Raw genomic sequence first — 19,719 nt, 5'->3', positions numbered from 1 at the left:
AAGAAGACAGAGACAAACCACTTCCACGAGTCTTCCAGGAAGCAGGTCATGAAATTCTTGGGAATTGAACTCCGTTTGAAAAAATACTCAGTAGTGTTTTCAGTGGTGACCGCAATTCAAGAAGTACCGTATTTTTCAGAATATAAGACGCACCTTTTTCCCCTCAAAAAAGAGGGTGAAGATCTGAGTGCGTCTTATACACTACAGAATACAGAATTTTTTTTGCCTCCTGAAACCCGCCCATTTTTGCCCTCCCCAGCCCCTAGGAGCACTTTGGAAGTCTCCTAAAAGCTATTCACGCTCTTTTTTGACAAAAAATTGGCTGTTTTTTGCTAGATTTTGCCCCCCCTCCCAAAAACGACCCGTTTTTGGGAGGTCTGCAGAGGGCAAAAACTTTTTTTAATTTGCCTCTTCAAAATCTTGGTGCATTTTATACTCCAGTGCGTCTTATACTCCAGTGCTTCTTATAGTCCAAAAAATCCAATACCTGTAATTTCAAATGTTCGGTAAATGAATGGTTGTAAGTTGACTATTAAATGTGACCCTCATTACATTTTTTACTAACTTGATTTGCTCATCTGTGAACCCTTTAGAGCTGGAACCCTGTGATGAGTTATTTCCTCTCCCTTCCTACTTAATTTTTAATCTGTATAACCAGCCTGAGCTGTTAGAACATGGGAGTCAAACTCGCCACGTTCACATTGCCGTCCCATGACGTTTCACGACATTTCCCCCGTTCACGGAGCTGGAGTGGACATGGCCTGCATATGATACATCTGGCCCAGAGGCCACCAGTTTGACTCCCCCCCCCGGTATAGAAGAAAGTCCTCACAGATGTTGGTGAAGGCAAGCCAAATAACCATAGAGTCATAGGGCTGGAAGGGAGGTCTTCTAATCCAACCACCTGCTTAGCCAGGAATCCTTATATCATCCCGGACACGTGATTGTCCAATCGTCTTTAAAAGCTCCAGTGATGGAGAATATACAACTCTGGGAGGCAAGACTTCCTAGACTTCCGGTTACTGGCATGCAAGCATGCACAACAATCAACTGGCTGGTGCGCATGCCTACGCTGGAAAATACTCCAGTTTCCAGCACTGCCCTCACGCATGAAGGCCACCTGATCGTCGTGCGCGCATGCATGCCAGAAACCTGGAAGAGGAATGGGTGATGCCATGCGTGCCAGGCAAAATGGCTTTGCGTGCCACTTCGGGTACATGTGCCATAGGTTTGCCATCATGGTACTAAGCAAAACCAGGCAATCATTCAATCTTCAACTATAACAGGGGAGAGAGAGGAGAGAGAGACCTCCCTCACATGGCCTCTCTTATATAGACAGCTTCTTAAAGTGACAGTAACCCCGCTGACTCATTCTCATTTCATCGTCTCAGTTTACAGCCTTACAGCAGCTGGGCAGCCATTAAATCATCATTACCTTAACACTCCTCCCATTTAAAGCTGAACAGCTGAATGCTTTAACATATTCATGATGCTTTCTTTTTCCATTATATCCTTGCCTCCTGCTTCGGTTCCTACTCTTATTGGTACAACTGCTACTAGTACCATTATTACTATTGCTGCTGGATCTACTCCTAATTTCATTATCTACTGACTCTGAACACTCTGTCTCATTAATCTCCATTACATCCTGTTTACCATCTCTTGGCTGGATACTTTCTCTTTTCACTAGCTCAATTTCCACACTTTGGTTTATCTGCCCGCCTGCCGTTCTCTTTAACCTCGGCTTCCTCCATTTATCTCATAGATCCTTAGGCAAGGAACTTTAACAATGTCTCCCCTGGGTCCTCTCTTCATTAGGCTAAACCAGAGGTGATATTCAGCAGGTTCTGATCAGTTTTGGAGAATCGATAGTGGAAATATTTAGTAATTCAGAGAACTGGTAAATACCACCTCTGATTGGCCCCGCCCCCATCTATTCTCTGCTTCCGGAGTCCCACCTGATTGGGAGGGAATAAGGATTTTGCAGTATCCTTCCCCTGGAGTGGGGAGGGATTGGGGATTTTGCAGTATCCTTCCCCTGTAGTGGGGAGGAAATGGGGATTTTGCAGTATCCTTCCCCTGGAGTTGGGAGGGATTGGGGATTTTGCAGTATCTTTCCCCTGGAGTGGGGAGAGAATGGGGATTTTGCAGTATCCTTTCCCTGGAATGGGGAGGGATTGGGGATTTTGCAGTATCCTTCCCCTGGAGTGGGGAGGAAATGGGGATTTTACAGTATCCTTCCCCTGGAGTGGGGAGGGAATGGGGATTTTGCAGTATCCTTCCCCTGGAGTGGGGAGAGAATGGTTATTTGCAGTATCCTTCTCCTGCCACTCCCACCAAGACACTCCCACCAAGCCATGCCACGCCCACCAAGCAACACCCACAGAACCGGTAGTAAAAGAAATTGAATCCCACCACTGGGCTAAACACATAGTTCCCGTAGCTGTTCATCGTATGATGTCTCCTATCTTCTTCTCTTCTCCAGGCAATGGAAGAGCTGAAGATGTCTGGATCCATTGCGTCCTACGACCAACTGGTGAAGCAGGTGGAGGCATTGAAGAAAGAGAACACACATCTTCGCCAGGAGTTGGAAGATAACTCCAACCATCTCTCCAAGCTAGAAAATGAAACTTCTGATATGAAGGTGGGAAACTGACTGATTGGGGTTTTCTTTTCTAGTTGTGAAACGGTTGCTTTCCTAGGTTACGAGGAGTCCTTGACTAATGACCACAATTGAGTCCAAAATCTGATGTTACTGTCAAATATTTGTTAAGTGAGTTTTGCCCCATTTTATGACTTCCAGTGGACGGGGCCTGAGAGGGGAGTTATTGTTTTTAATAGCTCCTGAATCTTGGTTGCGTTAAACTGTCTAAACAGCAATCCATCAAGCTGTTTACCAGTTTGTTTACCTCTCCTTCGGGCTTAGAAGGAGAAGGCGAGAAACTATGTTTGGGAAGCCCTCTAACTAATCATCCCAGTCTAAAAATCTGGGAGGAAGGGGGGGGCACCGGCAGCATAGCACCTCCGCGCTAAGATTTATTCTGCCTTTTTAAAAATTTTAAATTACCGTATTTTTCGGAGTATAAGACACACCTTTTTCACTCAAAAAAGAGGGTGAAAATCTGGGTGCATTTTATACACTGAATACATTATTTTTGGCCTCCTGAAACCCCTGCCTCCTTTGCAAAAATGGCCATGCAGAGGCTTTAGGAGGTTTCCAGAGTACTTCTGGGGGCTGGGGAGGCCTAAAATGAACGAAAAACAGGCTGTCTTTTGCTCATTTTTGCACCCCCACCCCAGGAGCACTCTGGAAGCCTCCTAAAGGCTCTGCATGGCCATTTTTTGACAAAAAAACTGGCCTGTTTTCATGAAAAATGGGCTGTGTTTTGCTAGGTTCCCCCCCAGCCCCCAGGAGCACTCTATAAGCCTCCTGAAGGCTATGCATGCCCTTTTTGTTTGTCAAAAAGGGACTCATTTTCACAAAAAACGCACTGTTTTGGGGAGGTCTGCAGAGTGCAAAAACTTTTTTTTAATTTGCCTCTTCAAAATCTTGGTGCATTTTATACTCCAGTGCGTCTTATACTCCGGTGCTTCTTATACGCCCAAAAATATGGTACCTGTAATTTCAAATGTTCAGTAAATGAATGATTGTAAGCTGACTATTAAATGTGACCCTCGTTACATTTTCTACTAACTTGATTTGCTCGTCTGTGAACCCTTTAGAGCTGGAACCCTGTGTTGAGTTGTTTCCTCTCCCTTTTTACTTAATTTTTAATCTGTATAACCAGCCTGAGCTGGTGGGACACGGGTATCAAACTTGCCATATTCACGTTGCCGTCACGTGATGTTTCACGACATTTTCCCCATTCGCAGAGCTGGGGTAGAGGCGGCCTACATGTGATACATCTGGCCCAGAGGCCGCCAGTTTGACCTCCCCCCCTCTACGGTAGTAACACAGTTGTTAAGTGAATCTGGCTTTCTAAATCACTTTGCTCGTCAGAAGATTGCAAAAAATGATTGCATGACCCAGGGACACTGCAACCGTCATAAATATGAGCCACTTGCCAAGGATCTGAATTTTGATAATGTGACTATGGGGATGCTGCAACGGTGGTTAAGTGTGGAAAATATTCATAAGTCATTTTTTTCAGTGCCATTGTAACTTTGAATGGTCTAAAAACTCTAAACAAACTCTTGTAAGTTGAGGACTACATATTTGTTTTGGATTATCTTAAGATCTGTCCCAATTCTGTTAATCATCCTTTCCAAAAGTAACACTTTACAACTTTCAGTATCTGTCTATGGAGATTCTTAGTCATCCAGGTCACAGTTGTCCCAAAGGTGCTTTTTCAAGAGGCAATTGGACTTCCTTGTTTTTAGTTTATTTGTCTTGTATGCCGCCCACTCCCGAAGGACTCTGGGCGGCTCACAATAAACAAGGGAAAGTGGATAAATAGACAAAAACAACACTTTAAAATACGCAACTTTCACAGTTTCCGTGGGGCTGGATATTTCACAAGCCCCCCGGCCTGCTGGAGCAGCCAGGACTTGGTGGAAGGCCGGGAGGGTAGTAAGGGTCCGGATCTCCACGGGGAGGTCATTCCAAAGGGCTGGAGCTGCAACAGAGAAGGCTCTCCCCCAGGGAGTCGCCAGCCAACATTGGCTGGCGGATGGAATCCGGAGGAGACCTAACCTGTGAGATCTAATCGGCCTATGGGAGGTTATCGGCAGGAGGCGGTCTCTCAGGTACCCAGGTCCGATGCCATGTAGGGCTTTATAGGTAACGACCAGCACCTTGAAGCGGGTCCGGAGACTAATGGGTAGCCAGTGCAGCTCGCGGAGAATAGGTGTGACGTGGGTGTACCTGGGTGTACCCACAATCGCTCGCGCGGCCGCGTTCTGGACTAACTGAAGTCTTTGAACATTCTTCAAGGGCCGCCCCATGTAGAGCGCTTTTTTTGAAGACGTTTTGCTTTTCAACCAAGAAGCTTCTTCAGCTCTGACTGGGTGGTGGGGAGTGGAAGGATTTAGATGCCTTGCAGAGAGCTGGTCATTTGCATCCTTTTATAGAGTCATTGAGGCCACCTGGGGGTTTATCTGTGTCCTCCGGGTCACCTGAATAGTGCAAATGGGTGTGGAGCTTTTTTGGAATCTCACAGTCCTTTCAGCAATTCCAAGAAGGCTCCACACCCATTTGCACCACTCGGGTGACCCTAAAGACCCAGATAAACCTCCAGGTGACCTCAACGACTCTATAAAAGGATGCAAATGACCAGCTCTCTGCAAGGCATATAAATCCTTCCTGGAGGAGAAGCGAAATGGCTTTCAAAGAAAAACAAGGAAGTCCGGTTGCCTCTCGAGAAAGCACCTTAGGGAGAACTTTGAGTATGTTAGCCAGTGGAGATCCTGAAGCTGGGATATGTAATCCCTGAGTCAAGGATATTTGATGTAACAGTGGAATTGCTGAGGGGATGGGCCTTGTCTCTGTTATGCAAAAGTACCTGGACACATTGTGAGCACAATCTGTGTGAAGCTTTACGGCTGCTACTTAGAAATATCTGTTTTTGTTGTGGTTGGTTGCACAGTCAGCCAGATGTTCAGACTGGATTTGGCATTTTTATCCAGCTTTTGAGTCCTTCTCTGGGTTTAGGATAGGCAGAGGTTGTTGGTGTTATCAGTATCCTCACAGGATGTAAATTGTTCCAGATTTGTTATTGTTATTGCTATTAGTCAATTTAATATAGCAACCCACTCCATGATATATATTTGAATATGTTTAATTGACCAGCTTTCGGTGTGTTTTGTCTGTGTTTTGATGCTTGGTTTCTTTCCACATGAGAGAGAAAGCAATATTCCCATTTTTCCTTTCGTGGCTGATCTTCTGGTTGAGAGTGTCCTAATAAGAGTTTATGACCATATTTTACTGCTGTTTACCTTGATTCTTCATATTTTGTGCAACTGGATAGGAGGGCTAGCTGGCCTTCTGGCTTTGAACACAAAGATGACAGGCTAGAGTGACGCAGTGGTTAGGGTGCAGTATTGCAGGCCACTTCAGCTGACTCCTATCTGCAGTTCAGCGGTTCAAATCTCACCGGTTCAAGGTTGACTCAGCCTTCCATCCTTCCGAGGTGGGTGAAATGAGGACCCAGATTGTTGGGGCGATATGCTGACTCTGTAAACCGCTTAGAGAGGGCTGAAAGCCCTATGAAGCGGTATATGTCTAACTGCTATTGCTATTGCTAAATGAGGCCACTCTAGCTACAAACTCTTTGTTGCTCCAATGACCCATTCATTGCATCTCTCTCTCTCTCCATCCCTCCCCGCCTCTCTCTTCTGTCATCTGTCCATTATCTCTCTCTCCTTCCCTCCTTCTCTCTCTCTTTCTTCTGTCATCTATCCATCACCCCCCCTCTCTCTTCTGTCATCTATCCATCATCTCTCCCTCCCTCCTTCCCTCCCTCTCTCTCCTGTCATTTAGATGCAATACAGCACAGGTTCCAATCCCAGTAAGGGTATGGCTAGCTGATGAGAGCTAAATAGCTTGAAATAGATACAACATAAATGTAACAAAAGGCAACAGTAAAAATATTGAGTTTCTGTCTGGATGGTCTCTTATGACGAGCCGATGGACAGAGAATGGAAGCAGTGAACTTCCTCCCATATTTGGGCATAGCAGGGGTTGTGACTTTAAATATATACCTTTCTCCCTGGCTCAGCTGATAAGGAGAGGAACTCTGTGGCTTAATGGTTAACACATCTGCCTAAGATGCAATACAGCACAGGTTCCAATCCCAGTAAGGGTATGGCTAGCTGATGAGAGCTAAATAGCTTGAAATAGATCTATACTAGTCTCCCTTTATTTATTTATCAGCACAAATACAACACACACACACACACACGCATAGATCCCTCCCTCTCTCTTCTGTCATCTATCCATCATCTCTCTCTCTCTTCTGTCATTTACCCATCATATATATCTCCCTCCCTCCCTCTCTCTTCTATCATCTACCCAAATATCTCTCTTCCTTCCTCCCTCCTTCTCTCTCTCTCTCTCTCTTTCCCCCTGTCATTTATTCAGCATCTCCCCCCCCTCCCTCCTTCTGGGGAATTGCAGCTATGGTAACACAAGTATAAAATGATTTTAGAAAATGGAGTTTTAAACTCAAGAGTGGGAAATGTTGCCTCTGGTCTCAAAAGTGTATGTATTTCATGCATGGCTGACCATGGGAATCTCTTAAGAGAATTCTGGGAGTTGAAGTCCACAGACAGGCAAATGAACAACCTTCCATTCCAACCATCGCTAGGATCTCTTTAAACATTGATGATAAGTATGGCTACTCCCAATGAAATACAATGAGTCCCGTCCCCCCCCCCCCGCCACCCAATTACCCAATATTTGTTTTAAATGACAAAAGATGTGGATAGGAAGATATTGCAATCACTAGAACACCCTAAGCTCCTGCAGATTTGTTAAGGAATAAATCTCAACAACCACAAAGCCTAGGATTTAAGATGATATGTGCAATACGGAAATGTGCTTTCTGCAGGAGGAAAAAAACAACCCCAACGAATCCATTTAGCTCCCTCCATTATTCATCTATACAAGCTTAAAAGCTTAATTTCCATTTATCGATCTATAATGACAACATCTCTATTACAGTTTAATTGCAGAATCTTTATGAGGAACAATCTGATTTGGCTTCCACCCCACCCTGCTGCTTTTCCTAATTCTACTGCATTTTCTTAGTAAAACTAACACTACACAGACAATATCTATACTGTATATTAATATATTGTAGAATATATTGCAGAGTTGGAAGGGACCTTGGAGGTCTTCTAGTCCAACCCCCTGCTTAGGCAGGAAAACCTTTACCACTTCAGACAAATGGCTATCCAACATCTTCCTAAAAACTTCCAGTGTTGGGGCATTCACAACTTCTGGAGGCAACTTCTGTTCCACTGATGAATTGTTCTAACTGTCAGGAATTTTCTCCTCAGTTCTAAGTTGCTTCTCTCCTTGATAAGTTTCCACCCATTGCTTCTTGTTCTACCCTCAGGTGCCTTGGAAAATAGTTTGACTCCTTCTTCTTTGTGGCAGCCCCTGGAAGATTGCTATCATGTCTCCCCTAGTCCTTCTTTCTATTAAACTAGACATCCCCAGTTCCTGTAACCTTCATATGTTTTATCCTCCAGTCCCCTAATCATCTTTGTTGCTCTTCTCTGCACTCTTTCTAGAGTCTCCACATCTTTTCTACATCGTGGCGACCAAAACTGAATGCTGTATTCTAAGTGTGGCTTTACATTATAAAGTGGTATTAACACTTCATGTGATCTTGAATTGTATATAATGATTGTATATATAAGATTGTATATAACGCATATACAGATAGTCCTCTATTTATGACTGAAATAAATGCAAGCAGCAGCCACCGTACCGGAACGGTGGCTCGTTTGGCCCACCCGCCCATGTTCCTTACCGCTTTTTGATGCAAATGGGCCAATTGTCCACGCACTCCAGTTCGGGGACACATAAATTGGATTGTTTTGTGAATTTATTGTTATCGTTATTAAAATTCACTGGTCACCCAGCTCCACAGTTCCTCTTTGCTGATCAGTTATTGTCAGAAAGGGAATGGAAGATTAGCTGGACTTGTAGTAGGCCCAAAATTCAATCTAATATGAGCCAAAGTGGCGCAGTGGTTAGAGTGCGGTACTGCAGGCATCTTCTGCTGACTGCTGGCTGCCTGAAATTTGGCAGTTCAAATGTTACCAGGCTCAAGGTTGACTCAGCCTTCCATCCTTCCGATGTGGCTAAAATGAGGACCCAGATTGTTGAGGGCAAGAGGCTGACTCTATAAAGTGCTTAGAGAGAGCTGGGAAGACTATAAGTCCAAGTGCTATTGCTATATATGAAAAAAAATCATACCAGTGTTTCTCCACCTCAGCAATATTAAGATGGATGGACTTCAGCTCCCAAAATTCCCTAGCCCGCCACCCTGGCTGGGGAATTCTGGGTATGGAAGTCCACCCATCTTAAAGTTATTGAGGTAGAGAAACACTGCATTATACCTTCCAGATGCGACCGTCGGCCTGCCTTATATGATCAATTGACTAATCAATACATTCATTAATATTGTAGTCCAGCAAATCAGAACGTTAACTTTTCGCCCCCTTCCAACCCATACAAAAAGACACTGAAGCAACACAAACGTTCATTGCGCGTATCCGTCCCATCGGCCGTAGTTCGAGGACCCCTGATTTAGTGCAATATAAAAAAAAATGCAAATAATTTTTCTGCAGACCACCAAAATTTTCTTGCAGCCCACCAGTTGGTGACCGCTGTTCTATTTGTATGTCGGAAGAAAAATGCAATTTGTTAGGGATGAGTCAAAAGTGCATAACAAGACCACGCTGCACCATGTTTTGATTTTTTTAAACAAAAATCCATTTAGAAGCTTAAGCAATGAATAAAAACAGCCCCAAACCATCTCCATACGGCAATCACGCCGAGCAAAGGATAATAGAGACTTTGCCCACATTGAGGGATTATCTCGTCATGAGACCGAAAGCTGCACAGAGAATGAGGACAAAAAAATGCTCCCGGAGGCTTATTTAGATCGCTTTCTTGTTCTCACTTCCTTGTATTTTATTTTATTTTAATTCTTCCTTCTTCTCCAGGTGGTTTTGAAGCATCTGCAGGGGAAACTGGAACAGGAGGCCAAGGTGATGGTGTCTTCAGGACAAATGGAGGTTTTAGACCAGCTAAAAGGTGAGTGAGAGGTTGATATGCCGAAGACTAACTTCAAGTCAGAAGTTACGATGAAAATTCCTTCACTGCACATCGCATGGATAGATTTTACCATTGGTTCCAACTGGGAAACTGGGAGCATCCTAGACCAGTGATGGTTAACCTTTTTCTAGTCGCATGCCAAAAGCGCCCCTGAGTGGCCACACCCATAATGCAATGCGTGAGGGACTCCGACCCTGCCCAGGAGCTCCCCCACGCACCACACTCTGCGTCCTATTTTGGCCGCAGTAGGTCTCCCTGCTGCCTCCTGGGAGCAAAAACAGGCCATGGGGATGTGCAGGGGGCTCACCTCGCACATGCGCCCTGCGCATGCGCATGCCCAGCAGAAACCCGAAAATCAACTGGCTGGCAGGAGGCGTGTGCATGTGCGGTAGAGCTGGGACGATGGCTGGCGTGCTCGCAGAGAGGGTTCTGTGTGCCACTTATGGCATGCATGCCATAGGTTGGTCCTAGACCCGGGATGGCGAACCTATGGCACGCGTGTCACATGTGGTACACAGAGCCATTTGTCAGGGCACGCGAGGCATTGCCCTGTCAGCTGGCCAGCGCACATGTGCGTGCTGGCCAGCTGAGTTCAGTCTTTTTTAAAGCCATTTTTCACCCTCCCCAGAATCTAGAGGCTTTATAGGAGCCTGGGGAGGGTGAAAACAGCCTCCCCCCCGCCTGGAGGCCCTCCGGAGGTTTCAGGAGCTTCCCTAAAGGCTCTGGAGGACAAAAAACGACCCAACGGACAAACCGGAAGTCACTTCCGGTTTGCTGGTAGGGCTGTTTTTAGTCCTCCGGAGCCTTCAGGGAAGCCTCCAGAAGGCCCCTGAAGGTTCCAGAGGGCTTAAACTAGCCCTACGAGGAAACCAGAAGTCAGTTCCCGAACTTCCGGTTTGCCTGTAGGGCTATTTTTTTGCACTCTGGAGGCTTCAGGGAACCTCCTGAAGCCTCCGGAGGGCCTCCGGGGAGGCGGGGGAGGCTGTTTTCGCCCTCTCCAGGCTCCTATAAAGCCTCTGGAGCCTGGGAAGGGCGAAAAAAGGAATGCAAAAATGGGGGGGTGCCTGTCATCTATGCATGCGCGCTGGGCGGGTCGTGCATTGCATTATGGGTGCGGCATGCCCACGCTCCCCCCACTTATGGCACGTGGGCCAAAAAAGATTCACCATCGCTGTCCTAGACCAAGTTAAGTCCAAAAACAATAGAGTACAGTAGTGTTTCTCAACCTTGGCAACTTCTAGAATTCTCCAGCCAGTTGGAATTCTGGGAGTTGAAATCCACAAATCTTAAAATTGCTAAGATTGAGCAACAATGCAATAGAGAAGGGGTGTGAAACTCAAGGCCCGTGGACCACATCCGGCCCGCAGGGTGCTTAGATCTGGCCCACATGGCTGGCCTGGAAACAGCACGCAGTCGTCCCCCCTCCAGCTCCATTTTTGCTGGCAGAGGGTTGCAGGAGGCCATCGTGGCCAAAAACAGGGTCCGGGGGAGCCACGAGCCCCATTTTCACTGGCAGAGGGCTATGAAAACAATCTGAAAACAAAACAAAAGGAGAAATGTTTCCCCTCTTGCATTTGAGCATGCAAGAAGGGACAGGAAAGGAGGAAGGGAAAGAGGAAAGGGAAAGGGAAAGAGGGGAAGAGAGCAAAGAAGGAAAAATAAGGAAAGAGAGGAAGGAAGAAGAAAGGAGCTCAGAGAGGAAAGGAAAAAGAAGAAAGGGAAGGAAGGAGAGTGAGGGAGGGTCTCAGGGAAGTCCTCCCTTAGCCCTTGGCCACCACTGGTGCCCCTTGCACAAGTCCCGTGTTATGCCCATGTCATGTGGCCATTCCCACACACCCCCGGCCACGCCCACCATGGCCACGCCTGCACTAGAGAATTTCTGGAGGCCTGGAATTTGGATAAATCACCTATATACCTACATACTGGAGCTGGGAGATAGGGAGGGGAGGTATCTGGTGCCCTAAGTTGTCCTCATGTTCTCCTTTCATCATCCTTCCCTGTTCCTTCAGCCCTGCAGATGGACATCACCAGTTTGTACAACCTGAAATTCCACCCTCCAGCCCTGCTTCCTGAGCCCGTCTGCCAGGACCACAGTCCGGAGCAGAGTCTGTCCCATTCGGCCTCTCTCCAAAGGAAGGACAACATGGGAGATCTGGGCCGGGCCACCATTCGACTCTTGGAAGAGCTGGACAGGGAGAGGTGAAGTGGTTGGAACTTTTGGAGGGATAAGGATGAGTGTTCTGCTTCTTATCTTCTCTTCCTTCTTCCTCTTCCTCTGCCTCTTCCTCCTTATTGCATGTTTTCCTCCTACCTTTCTCATACATTTTATTATCACCACCTCCTCCTCCTCCTCCTCCTCCTCCTCCTCCTCCTCCTTCTTCTTCTCCTCCTCCTCCTCCTCCTCCTCCCCCCTCCTTCTCATACATTTTATTATCACTCTCTCCTTCTCCTCCTCCTTTTTCCTCTGCCTCCTCCTCTTCCTCCTTCTTCCATGTCTTCCTCCTCCTCCCCTTCTCATACATTTTATTATCACTCTCTTCTTCTTCTTCTTCTTCTCCTCCTCCTCCTCCTCCTCCTCCTCCTCCTCCTCCTCCTCCTCCTCCTCCTTTCTCCTCCGCCCCTCCAGAAGTATTCAAGTGGAGCCAATCTTCCTTCTGACATGTTGCTAGAATCCAGCTGGATGCCGATGTGTGGAGGAAAAAAACCTTTCAATTCCTTTTCAGTTTTCTTGGTTTTTTTCCTTCAGCAGAATTCACATTTGTTTCTCTCTGAAATGATAGACTCCCTTCTCCTCTTTTTTTCCTTCCCTCCCTCTCTTCTTGCCTCCCAATGTTCAATAAGCTATCTTCCTTTCCTTTCCTTTTTCCTTTCCTTTCCTTCATTTTGTTTTACCTCTCCTTTTCTTCCTTACTTTATATTTCTTTCCCTCCTTTTTTCCTCCTTTTCCTCCCTCCCTTCTCTAATTGCCGTCTTTCCTTCCTCTTAGATGTTTTCTGTTGAGTGAGATTGAAAAGGAGGAAAGAGAGAAACTCTGGTATTACACTCAACTGCAAAGCCTCTCTAAGCGGCTGGATGAACTTCCCCATGTGGAGACGGTGAGTTCCCAGGCTGGTGGGTGGCAAGACAGACTCCAGGACAAGGACAGAGACCTTTCCCCAAATGTATCCCAGCTACATCTCCAACATTCTCTCATCTCAAATCCTGGCCCTTAAATGTTGAGGAGGAGGAGGAGGGGAGACCCGGAAGGGAGTCGTAAGCAGAGGGAGCATCTCTTTTTAACTTCTTTTCGGCCTCCCCCAGTTTTCCATGCAGATGGACCTGATCCGCCAGCAGCTGGAATTTGAAGCCCAGCACATCCGGACACTCATGGAGGAGCGCTTTGGGACAACTGATGAAATGGTGCAAAGAGCCCAGGTGAGGAAGAGGAGGAGGAGGGGAGGGGGAGGAAGAGGAAGGGGAGGAAGAAGTGGACTGTGCGGGCCTTGGTGTTTTCTGAGCTTGGTTGTTTTCTTGCAGATGTTTCATTACCAAGCTAGGTAACATCATCAGTGCTAGAATGGAGTGGGGTTTGGGGAGAGGAGGAGGAAGATGAGGGAGAGGGGGAGGGGGAGGGAGAGGAGGGGGGAGAAGAGCGCTGTGCGGTCCTTGGTGTTTTCTGAGCTTGGTTGTTATCTTGCAGATGTTTCATTACCAAGCTAGGTAACATCATCAGTGCTAGAATGGAGTGGGGTTTGGGGAGAGGAGGAGGAAGATGAGGGAGAGGGGGAGGGGGAGGGAGAGGAGGGGGGAGAAGAGCGCTGTGCGGTCCTTGGTGTTTTCTGAGCTTGGTTGTTATCTTGCAGATGTTTCATTACCAAGCTAGGTAACATCATCAGTGCTAGAATGGAGTGGGGTTTGGGGAGAGGAGGGGAGGAGGAAGAGGAGGAGGGGGAGGAGGAGGAAGAAGAGGACTGTGCGGTCCTTGGTGTTTTCTGAGCTTGGTTGTTTTCTTGCAGATGTTTCATTACCAAGCTAGGTAACATCATCAGTGCTAGAATGGAGTGGGGCTTGGGGGGAGGAGGAGGAGGAGGAGGAGGAGGAGGAGGAGGAGGAGGAGGAGGAGGAGGAGGAGGAGGAGGAGGAGGAGGAGGAGGGAGAAGAGGGGGCCTGCCTAAAACATAGGCCCACCCACTGGTCTCTGTGACAGCCACTCAAATATTGGAAGAAGGTGGAAGTTGGCCTGGCCTATTCTCTCCTGCTTTCCCAACCAGCTGGCAGGATGGGGGCATCTACCGAAGAGCAGGGGTGAAATCCAGCAGGTTCTGACAGATTCTGGAGAACCGTCAGCAGAAATGTTGAGTATTTCGGAGAACCGGCAAATGCCACCTGTGGCTGTACCTTCAGAGTGGGGAGGGAATGGAGATTTTGCAATATCCTTCCCCTGCCACGCCCACCAAGCCACGCCCACAGAACCGGTAGTAAAAAAAAAATTGAATTTCACCTGTGGAGGTCAGATGGTGGCCATGATTGCACACTGAAAACCCAACTCCATTTTTAAGGGTGTCAGATTCTCCATCTATTTTGCACACTTGTTGCAAAAGGCATGAACAACTAAGCTCCCACCCATCTTAGTCTGCGAATCTAACTGTAGATATTCCACACATATAAAAATAGTAACGTTTTAAAAGGGTGTCTTCCAGTGTCGGGATTCAACAAATTTTACTACCAGTTCTGTTGGCGTGGCTTGGTGTGGCTTGGTGGGCAGGGGAAGGTTCCTGTAAAATCCCCATTCCCTCCCGATCAGCTGGGACTCGGGAGGCAGAGAATAGATGGGGGCGGGGCCAGCCAGAGGTGGTATTTGTCGGTTCTCCGAACTACTCAAAATTTCCGCTACTGGTTCTCCAGAACGGGTCAGAACCTGCTGAATACCACCTTGAGAGAAGAGGAATGACTTCCAATTATCAACTTCTTTTAATGACCCTATAATCCCTTGCCGGGTGGAGTCTGGACAACTGAATAGAGCTGAGCAGTGGTGGGTTTCAAAAATTTTTCGAACCTACTCTGTGGGTGTGGCCTCCTTTGTGGGAGTGGCTTGCTGGCCATGTGACCTGGTAGGAGTGGCTTGCCGGCCATGTGTTCTCTCTCTCTCTCTCTCTCTCTCTCTCTCTCTCTCTCTCTCTCTCTCCTTCCTTCCTTCCTTTTTCTCTCTGTCCCTTTTTTCTTTCTTTTTTTCTTTCTTTCTTTCTTCCTTTCTTTCTCTTTCTCTTTCTCTGTGTGAGTGTGTATGTGTGTGTGTGTGTGTGTGTGAGTGAGTTTCAAAAATTTTTGAAACCTCTTCTGTAGGTGTAGCCTGCTTTCTGGGTCCACTGGTGGAACCTCTTCTAACCGGTTCGGTAGATTTGACGAACCGGTTCTACTGAACTGGTGCGAACTGGTAGGAACCCACCTCTGGAGCTGAGTGATTACTGGCCAGATCTCCTTCTTGTCGCCAGTACGGAGTTATATTCTGCTGATATCGTCTTGTTCATGCCCAGAGAGAGAAATATCTGCCTCTACCTAGGATTGAGCGTACAGCCTCCTGATTATGAGGCGAGAGCTCCACCTTCTAGGCCACCACACCACTCAAGGAAGAATAACTTCTTCTTTTTTAAATATATATTTTTATTCTTTTTCTTAAGAAACAAAACAATACATACAAAACAAGAGCAAGAAAAAAACAACTTTCCTCCATTTTATCAAGCATGTTGTTTGGGTTACAAGTTTTTGTGCATCAATTCTTAAGATTAAGAATAACATCACTGGTTTTGCGTTAAACATAACTGAATATTTTGCTGTCATTGAGCATTATGTGTTCAAATTACCATTAATATTCTTTCATTTGTAACGATCCTTATTTCCTTGAATTCATAATTATCTATCAAATAACAATAAGTCTTTAAAGTATTATAATATCACCTATATCCAAGGAGAAAAAGCGGAGATTAGAACAAAGAATTCCCATTAATTTATAATATACGTTCGTATTTTCAATTGCCCATAATGTCACCAATCATCCAGAGGTCGAAGAAATAGCTCTCCATTATTAATTATTAATCCATATAGTGCTTAAGCATTTCAAATCATATGTATATCAATTGTTCAAGGAAGAATGACTTCTAATGCCATGTTTTATTTTAAAATTTTTGCAGATCCGGGCATCTCGTCTGGAACAGATCGACAAAGAGCTGATGGAGGCTCAGGATAAAGTCCAGCCCTCCGAACAGCCGGTAAGACGCCAGCAAGATGCTAGACCAGTGTTTCCAATGCTGGCAGCTTTCAGATGGGTGGACTTCAACTTTCAGAATTTCCCAGCCAGCTCTTGCTGGGTGGGGAATTCTGGGAGTTGGAGTCCACCCGTCTGAAAGCTGCCAAGATTGAGCAACGCTATTCTAGACAGTGCTGTCCTTTTCGTACGGGTGAAAAACGACCAGGGATGTCGACTGTGTGGTTGCAGCTGCCATCTTGACTTTTGTTTTTGAAATATATTTCCCCCCCCCCGACTCCCCACAAAGTGGAGGAAGGGTAAATTTTTGCCCAATCTCTTCGTGACTCGACAAAAGGGCAAACAACAAATCCGCGCCCGGACAAAACCGCGTCGCTAAAACCGCGACGTCATCAACACGGCGACAACAGCGCGGAGACAGAAGGGCGCTTTACAACAGCACGTCGACAGAAAGCCGATTTAACTTAAGGTAAGGGTTAGGTTTAGGGTTAGGTTTAGGGTTAGGGTTAGGGTTAGGGGTAGCGTTACGTTTAGGGTTAGGGTTAGGGTTAGCGTTACGTTTAGGGTTAGGGTTAGCGTTACGTTTAGGGTTAGGTTTAGGTTTAGGGTTAGGTTTAGTTTTACAGCGCGCTTCTGTCGCCGCACTGTTGTCGCCACGATTCAGCGCTCATTCGTCGGAGCGCTTTAGAGTACGCGGTTTTGTCACTGCGGTTTAGTCGGGCGTGGTTTTGTCGTTCGCCCTTTTGTCGGTGAACCCAATCTCTTCTGTACCTATGCTGAGAGCTATTTTTTAGAGGAGGCAATTCCAGGAATGAAAGAAAAAAATTATGTAATTATTGCGTAATTATGCTGGTCCGTCCCAACTGCCTGAAATAAAATGGGCAGCAGGAGGAAAATGTAATTGCTTATTTTTAGAACACTTGCTGGTGTTCTTTTTTCTTCCTTTAAAGTACTTACTGAATTTCAGGTGGGAGACTTTGGGTCAATCCCTCTGTCACACAGGGACGTTGTTGTGGGAAAGTACGCAGTAAGACTATATTTGGTGTTTGCTGCCTTGAATTTTATTTTTCTGTCTCTTTCTCTATGTATCTATCAATCTATCTATCTGTTATCTATATATTTTGTCTGTCTGTCTGTCTGTCTGTCTGTCTGTCTGTCTGTCTATCATCTATCTATCTATCTATCTATCTATCTATCTATCTATCTATCTATCTATCTATCTATCTATCTATCCATCCATCTATCTATCCATCTATCTAATCTATCTGACATGTGCCATCTCTCTCTCTCTTTCTATCGTATCTATCTATCTATGGTATCTATCTATGGTATCTATCTATCTATCTATCTATCTATCTATCTATCTATCTATCTATCTACCAGTATCTATCTATCTATCTATCTATCTATCTATCTATCTATCTATCTATCTATCATCTAATCTATCATCTAATCTGATATGTGCTATCTCTCTCTCTCTCTCTCATATCTATCTATCTATCTATCTATCTATCTATCTATCTATCTATCTATCTATCTATCTAATCTACCATCTAATCTACCATCTAATCTATCTGATATGTGCTATCTCTCTCTCTCTCTCTCTCTCATATCTATCTATCTATCTATCTATCTATCTATCTATCTATTATCTATCTATCTATTATCTATCTATTATCTATCTATCTATCTATCTATCTATCTATCTATCTATCTATCTATGGTATCTATCTATGGTATCTGTCTATGTACATATCTATCTATCAGCATCTCTCTCTCTCTCTCTCCCTATTTATCTATCTCACACATGTAATCTGTCACCTATCAATCATCCATCTCTACATCTATCACTCTTTCTCTCACTATTTATCTATCTCACACATGTAAAGAAATGAATGCAAATAAATGGGGGCAGTAGGACAGGGACAGTAGGCACACTGGTGCGCTTATGCACGGCCCCCTTTACGGACCTCTTAGGAATAGGGTGAGATCCAAGGTGGACAGTTTAAGGTTGAAGCTGTTGGGGTTTGAGGATGTAACAACGGAGTCAGTTAGAGCATTCCAGGCATTGACCACTCTGTTGCTGAAGTCGTATTTTCTGCAATCGAGTTTGGAGCGATTTACCTTGAGTTTGTATCGATTGTTTGCCCGCGTATTAGTGCGGTTGAAGCTGAAGTAGTCATTGACAGGGAAGATGTTGTAACAGACATTTGTGTGTACTGTGGTGCCATGTATGATAGATAATAATGTGGTGCCATGTATGATAGAAATAAATATCAATTATCCAGAGGTTGTGTGAGAGCGTACCCCGTCCTCGCGCCCCCTCCAGAGTCTCTGGAAACCATGTGAGAACAAGACATGCTTTTGAAAATAGTTCTTGTCAGGTGTTGGTGATTGCTGGCATGTCACCCAAAATGCGATGTGTCACTTCTGACACGCTTGTCATAGGTTCATTATCACTGAATTAGGTGGACACGTGTGATTGTGGTGAAATCGCTCATTGGCTACTCAGTGTCCCTTCTGGAGCCTGCACAGAACAGCACAAGTACTGTAGTTCTTGACTTACAACCATTCATTTAATGACCGTTCAAACTCATAACAAAAGCGGGGGGGGGGGGAATGATTTATGACTGTTTTTTTTGCATTTATGACCAATGCAGCATTCCCAAGGTCTTGGGATCAAAATTCGAACGCTTGTAACCGACAGTTGCATTATCCTGGGGTCGTGTGAACACCATTTGGGTACCTTCCCAGCTGCTTTCCGACAAGCAAAATCCATGGGGCAAGCCAGATTTGCTTAATGACCGCATGATTCACTTAACAACTGCAGCCATTTGCTTAATCGGGGCAAAAAAAGCATCTCGTTTAACAATTTAACAATTGCCTCGCTTAGCAATGGAAATTTTGGGCTTAGTTGAGGTCGTAAGTCGAGGACTACTGTACTTTACAAAGGGTGTCTCCAATATGTTGGGTCAGGCGGGGAGTGGAGGAGGGTGGAGAAGAGATCCGAAACAAAATGATGAATTAAGGAGGGAGGGAGGGAGGGCTGGAAGGGCCTGGGTATCTGCCTTGCATGAGAATGGAGTCAAATAATGAGAGGGCAGATTTGTTCCCTCCCTCCTTCCTTTGGCCCGGCGGCAATGGAGAATGTGGGCTTTGCGTGCATTTCCTATACAGTGACAAAGAGGCAGTTGCCATGGAGATGAAAAATAGGCCAGCCGAAGGATGGAGAGCAGTTGGTGGCCAAGCCAGGGTTGGGCAGCTGGGATCTGAGAACTGCTGGGGTGGGAGAGCCAAATGGCTAGAGAATGATTTGGCTCACATCCAAAATTGGTCTGCGTCTGCCGTGAGATTTGTATGAAGAAGTGGGGAGGGGTGTGATTGAATTGGAATGGGGTAGACCCTCCTGCAAATAATAATAAAAAGAAGGTCATAAAATACAAAGGCCTGCAAATAGAAGCAGAACGACTCTGGCAAAGGGTTAAGGTTAGCAGAGGTGGGTTGCTGCCAGTTCGCCCTGGATTGGGCGAACCGGTAGTGGTGGCGGTGGGAGGCTCCGCCCACCCACCCGGATGCTTCTGCGCCTGCGCAGAAGCGCCGTGCAATCGCGCGAGCGTGCACATGCGCGCGAGCGAACCAGTAGTAGAATAAATTGCAACCCACCACTGATCTGAAACACCGTTGGCAT

General features: G+C 45.9%; 1 protein-coding gene across 1 annotated transcript in view; it reads left to right on the top strand.

Annotated features, from left to right (window-relative positions):
- Window positions 1-2,488: 2,488 nt before the first annotated feature.
- APC2 (APC regulator of WNT signaling pathway 2) overlaps window positions 2,489-19,719 on the top strand; it is a 46,964-nt gene continuing 29,733 nt past the window's right edge. Inside the window, exons 1-6 of the mRNA XM_032224454.1 lie at window positions 2,489-2,644; window positions 9,679-9,769; window positions 11,800-11,989; window positions 12,777-12,885; window positions 13,091-13,204; window positions 15,958-16,035. Of these exons, the coding sequence (XP_032080345.1) occupies window positions 2,489-2,644; window positions 9,679-9,769; window positions 11,800-11,989; window positions 12,777-12,885; window positions 13,091-13,204; window positions 15,958-16,035 (738 nt within the window). The remainder of the gene's footprint in view (window positions 2,645-9,678; window positions 9,770-11,799; window positions 11,990-12,776; window positions 12,886-13,090; window positions 13,205-15,957; window positions 16,036-19,719) is intronic.

The sequence above is a fragment of the Thamnophis elegans genome, chromosome 1, assembly GCF_009769535.1.
Source record: "Thamnophis elegans isolate rThaEle1 chromosome 1, rThaEle1.pri, whole genome shotgun sequence".
Taxonomy (NCBI): Eukaryota; Metazoa; Chordata; class Lepidosauria; order Squamata; family Colubridae; genus Thamnophis; species Thamnophis elegans.
The sequence above is the reverse complement of the archived record's forward strand: the minus strand, read 5'-3'. Positions and strand labels throughout refer to the sequence as shown.